The 6,000-nt window shown below is 44.6% G+C and overlaps 1 protein-coding gene across 1 annotated transcript in view; it reads left to right on the forward strand.

Moving 5' to 3' along the window:
• The window catches only part of efl1 (elongation factor like GTPase 1), a 49,935-nt gene extending 46,166 nt beyond the window's left edge, over positions 1–3,769 (forward strand). The window contains exon 22 of the mRNA XM_044030911.1: positions 3,260–3,769. Within this exon, the coding sequence (XP_043886846.1) occupies positions 3,260–3,448 (189 nt within the window). The 3' untranslated portion in view covers positions 3,449–3,769. The remainder of the gene's footprint in view (positions 1–3,259) is intronic.
• The last annotated feature ends 2,231 nt before the right edge of the window (positions 3,770–6,000 follow it).

A 6,000-nucleotide genomic window follows, 5' to 3' on the forward strand; every position in this document is an offset into this window, starting at 1 on the left:
AACAACATCAGTGACAAAGAGCGAGGAGGGAAATGTGACCCAGACACAAGAGAGCGTTCTTTGAACGGGACACAGACGCTTCAGCGCGGCCTTTGTGTACGTGAGAAAGAGAGCCTGACTCTGGACGTGCGATATATTAAGTCTCACCATCGTCCACGTCTCTGCTCGTCTCGTGATTCCTGTTACCGTACAGTCCACTATGAGATACTCAACGTTCTCCTGAAACCGTCCAGAGAGGCTGGATGTAAGAAGGACGACGTCCACAGAAGTTGGTCCAGATGTTCTCCGGGAACTTCGACCGCCAGACCCCTTTGTCAAATCTCTGGATTATTTTAGGGAACACAGTAGTAGAGGCTCAGGATAAGGCTGGATTCATACATGCAATTCATGTATACGATGGTGCGTGCGGTCCCGATGTGGGCGTTCAGGAGCACCCCCAGCATTTTGTGCTTGTAGAAGGCGGCAACTAAGAGGACAAAAGTCAGAAAAACGAGATTTGACGGTACCTGTGCAACCCATTACTTCAAGGATACAAGAATCTACAAGTTTTCCAAGCCTGGAAAGGGTTTGGAATTATGTGAAAGGAAAGGGTTTTAATTTAGGGATGAGGTCTAAGACTCCAAGCTGCATAAACGTCACTCACCAGTGTCACATGAGGCACCCACCACCACGTGATGCACATAGTACACAGTACAGGCACTAACCGGATGCCAGGAAAGTGCGTTTTTAAATAATGTAAAGACTTGAAGTTAGAGCCTCTTGTAGCCAAGAGCGTCTGCAAGACCTTTTGTTTGTGTGCCGTGACCTTCAGGGTCATCACTTTAACCCTCCGCGTCTTTCAGCACCTGATGACACACCACCAGCTCAAGCGCAAAATCCCCTCTCTGCTGCAGCCATTGTCTTCAAGTCATTGTCTTTAGCTCATTAAAATGTGTCTGTCTCATGTCATTTGAGTGCAGATGTCTCCTCACAAAGAGTTCACGGCGAGGCCCCTCCCACAGACCCCAGCCTTCTCGGCTTTAGGACTCGACTCCTGCTCAGCTCTGCTGTCAGCGTTCCTCCTGACAGCGATTTGATATGGCCAGAATATTGGATTAACATATGAATGAGCGCTCAGGCAGAGAGAGCACATTTGGAGCGTTGCATTGTTGTGTAACTGGAGGGTTACTGGATCCTATAGAGACGTTTACATTAGATTTCCATCAGAATGGGGCTTTTGTTCAGTTGCAGACTTGAGATTTGTGTGAATAGAACCAGGTTTTCACCTAAAGGCCCAAGATCTTTAAGTTCCAGGAACACACGTGCGTTTGGGGTAACGCAAAAGATGTCAGGACTAGATGGATGGATGGAGATAGATAGATAGATAGATAGATAGATAGATAGATAGATAGATAGATAGATAGTCAGCTCGCTATTTCATGTTTTATATTTAATGAAGTATCTTTTCACAGAACATTTAGTCACAGGTATCTGGAACTGGAAAATATTTCACTTATTATATTCTAATCATACTGCGAAACTGTCACAAATTCATCCTGCGGGCCGGTGTGGACCCTCTGGTGGGCAGGTTCTGGCCCTCGCGCCATACATTTGACACCCCTGGTATATAGTATTACAATAAATAGTAAATTAAAGGTTTTTAGAGGTATAGAATAGAAAGAGTCAAGGTCAGAGTTGTGTTTAAAGGAGAGTTTTGATTTAGAGGTGACGTGTGGTTTTGAAGTGTTGTTTCGTTTTTTTCAGAAAGTTGTAAACTGACGTAAATGAGATGAAATGTAATCTGCAGCCACGCGTCACACGCGTCTGCGCGCAGCAGGTTGTGACACAAACTGCTTACTTTTGGCGTCGCGGCACAACTCCTCCACGGCGTCGGCATTAATTCACTGAGCCAGTCAAGCACTTGACTGTTGCAGGGATGCCACGTCCCTCCTCCTCCTCCTCCTCTTCCTAACTGGATCCCATTGTTCTCCTGCATATGCCGCTCACGTGTGTGTGTGTGCGCGTGTGCGCCCTCTAATCCACCCGTTGTTGTCGCTTGCTCCCCCACCATCTGTCCCAGTGTAACTGAAGCCAGGTGCAGAGCCCCGCTGCCTGTCGCTGCTGCCACTGTAATCGTTACTAATGTGTGTCACACATCGGTTCGCGGCACTTGACGCCGCCTTTGTTTGAATTCACGCAGCTGAGCTTGTGCGTTTGTGCGCGCGGCGTCCCCTCGTCACTTCAGGCCATCATCGGCATATTCCTGACGATGATTAAATGGCTGATGTAAGTGGGTCCAAACTGTGACTTTTCTTCTTTGGCTGAATCTGTTTGCAGCTCTTTATTTAAAGCACTTAAAACCAAAGTCTATTGAGAAAATCTGTCTTTTTTTCCTTTTTTTTTTTTTACTTGCGGGCACCAAGGAGTTGCTACGGTGGCCTGGAAGTGCAAACCAGTATTACATGATGTGAAACAAATTTACATTTACAGTTTTCCCCGATTTAAAAACAACCCTGTCCTGTACAAGCTTTTTTGCGTTCTCACTCCCGTTGGGTTTCTTCATCTTTTCTTCATCTCTCCTGAAAGACCCGCCCACCCGAGAGCTGTGCGTTTGATTGAGTAAGTTGTTTTTTTTCATTCTCAGATTCTCCGATTTGTGTTCACATTGGTCCTTTTGACGCAAATCTGATTCCGTATGTGTGGAACAGTGCTCTGACTGGAGCAGGATTGTGCACGTCAGTGGTCCAAAACTGGCGGCCCGTGGGCCAAAACTGTCCCGCCAGCATCAGTCTCTGGCCCGGCAGACGATTTAACAAATCTGATCTTACATTATTTGCTTTTATTCTGAAATTCTGAAACTCATTCAAATAGATTCTGTTGCTAGAAATGACAGTTAACCTAAACTACATGTTTGGTTTGCTGTTGTCATGGAGACAGCCAGGTTTGGGGAGTAAATTCTTAAAAATCACATTAATGTTAACTTAAGGCAGCAAACGTGTTTGTTTTTTTTCTGACTGAAGACATTTGAAGGCACTTCGTCTGATGAAGATGTTTTTTGGCCCTTTCAAAATAAAATGCCACCACATTTACTTGCCGATACCCGGTGTACGTCCTGACCTCATAGAACCTCTATCCCATGTCTTTATTCTCCTGTCGTTCTTTACGAGAAACACAGAGAGGGACACGGTGAGAAGAACATCTGACATTTCAACATTGTGTATCCAGCTCTGCGATCGCTGACCACCGCGCGTCTGTCTGTCTCCCGCTCTCTGTGTCGCAGGTGATTAGCAGTGATCCGTGCTGGGTTCCCACCACTGAGGAAGAATACCTGCACTTCGGCGAGAAGGCGGACTCTGCCAACCAGGCCCTGAAATACATGAACGCCGTGCGGCGCCGCAAAGGCCTCTACGTGGAGGAGAAGATCGTGGAGCACGCGGAGAAGCAGAGGACGCTCAGCAAGAACAAGTAGAAACCGAGGAATCGCCCGCAGGACCACGCAGGACCGCACGCCTGCGCTCTCAGGAACAAACGTCGCTCTTTTGGCTTTTCTGCAAATCATGGGGAAACTTTGTTTTCTGTAGCACGAACGATGAAGAGAGACGGCAAAGATCGACAAACCAACACGATCGTTTACTTTTCTGCAAATCATGGACATTTTACACGCGTATGTTAAATTAAAAAAAGTCAGGATGTCTAATAAAGTGGTCAGGTAAAATTCTCAGGTATTTTCAGGGAATCAATTGGCACTTTTCCATTATACAGTTCTAGCTGTGTGTTTGTTTTAGTACCTGCTCGGACGAGCTGAGCCGATTCTAAAGTGCCACGAACTGTAGATCAAAGTCAAAAAGAGTTAAAAATCCCTGAAAACATGCGTTCGATCGTGAGCCCGAACCACAAGCACGTTCAGCTGTATTTCAGTTCACTGACTGTGTCTCCGGTCATCGCAGGAAGCACCGAACGATTCTGTGAACAAATCTTCTTTAATCGACTGATTCTAATGATTCCGTTACACCCAAAACAGCCGCTCTACAAGTCACTCGTCTGCGTGTTTGTGTGGTGCGACGACGGCTCCGCCCACGTTGAGGAGGAGCTATGAAGTCGTGGAAAAGCAGTGATGCCAGACTGTGTCGTGCTAGAACTGTATAATGTTTAATAACAACACCCATCTGTGTCTTTGCCTGACTGACCAGCAACATGTCAAACATGATTGTTTATTTTTTTTCATCATCACGTAAACGCACCGCGTAAGTAGAGCCACGCGTCTTCACTGGCCGCAACAATTTGATTGGCGTGGTTATATTTTCATCAACATCAATACAGAAAAACAAGACTGGAGCTCAGATATATCATGGTTTTATAGTGTTGCACTGAGTGTGTCATTACTGTAGCAGTCGTGTTGATGAAATCATGTAATGCAGTGTTTAAGTTTATGTTAAATCCTGTTGTAACAACAGGTGATGGTAATTATGACTTTAGGCCTCTGGACTGCGTATTTTAACCATAAAAGGCTCAGAAAATGTCCTGTAAGTACGTGCTTTTGCCCATTTGTCCAGGATATCTTTCAGTATCTGGCAGTTATTTACTATTGACTGCATGTTAAAATGGTGTATTAACAATTTGAAATGAAGTTTTATTTCGAAAAACATGTGTATACAGTATAAAACATATTTAAAGTAATATTTGTTTGAGTTTTTGTCTCAATGTCCAAAAACAGGCCATAAACATGGAAACTATGTACAGGTGTTTGTCCAACTCTCCTCTCTGGTGACAAAGACGCTGATTCTTGGGCTTCCGGCGACACATGGAACCTCGTCAGAGCAGGTAATAAAAAACACACCAGGTACGATCACTGATGGGAGAACATTATAGTAACCAGCTGAAAGGGCTTGGTTGTCTCGAGTCGGACACACTTTCATTCAATAAATCGATTCCCCACTCGTTTTTGTTCACGGGGACAAAACTCTCTCACACACACACACACACACGGTCAGTAAAACTCCTCCTGTGAGACCTGGCTTAATGCACTGGGTGGAGACGAGTTTGTCTCCATCGCAGAGTCACTGACTGTGTCGTGCATAATTCAAGAGCTAAAAATCTGGCGATTTGCTTCAGTCATAAGTGGTTCAGATTAATTCCACAGCCTTACACACACACACACACTGCTTTCTTGTTTGTTTGTTTTTTGTTTCTTTTATAAATCGCCAATAATATGGTGCAAATTGGGAAGCGAGGAGTTTTTTTTGAGTAAGTGCTTTGGCCCAACTTTTAATATCTGGCAGTGATTTACTGCATGTGCAAGAGTGTGTTGACAGTTTAAAGTCAAGAAAAACAAAAAAAAAAATGGAATTAGATTTTAGAGATTTTATTGAGATGAAAACACTGTAGTTGTACAGTTGTAGTTTTTTTTGGAGTATTTGTCTCCCAATGTGCAAAAAACGATGGAAACTGTACCTCAGCAGTGCTTTTATCACGTCTCCCGGGCAGAATAACATTCGCTGCTCTCTACTCTGTGTGTGGAGGGTGGCGCGGGGACAAAGGCTTCCTGCATCAGTGTCAGGGAAATTACTGTAATAACCATGTTGACTTTAAAGTGCAAGTTCGTAGTTTTCAGAAACTGTTGAAATTCTTCCGATAGCACAAACCGTCGCGTAGTTACGGTAATGTAAAGAGCGCTAGCCCGAGTGTATCATCGGCGATAAGCTTGGGCTAGCGCTCTTTACATTACCGTAAATACAAATGCGTCCCGCATCAGTGTCAGTGAAATTACCGTAATAACCATGTTGGCTTTGAAGTGTAAGTTCTTAGCTTTCAGAAACTGTTGAAATTTGTCCGATGGCACAAACCGTCGCGTAGTTACGCTAATGTAAAGAGTGCTAGCCCGAGTGTGTCGCTCTGTGCTAAGGGTTTTAAAATGGCATTTGCCAAATCTTGATTCTTGAGGCTTCAGAAGTGAAATTTCAGGGTCCCACCATGACTGGTTACCACTGGTTACTGCTGGTTTTTGCTGTTTTTCCTCATTGA

The sequence above is a fragment of the Solea senegalensis genome, linkage group LG7 (genome assembly GCF_019176455.1).
Source record: "Solea senegalensis isolate Sse05_10M linkage group LG7, IFAPA_SoseM_1, whole genome shotgun sequence".
Taxonomy (NCBI): domain Eukaryota; kingdom Metazoa; phylum Chordata; class Actinopteri; order Pleuronectiformes; family Soleidae; genus Solea; species Solea senegalensis.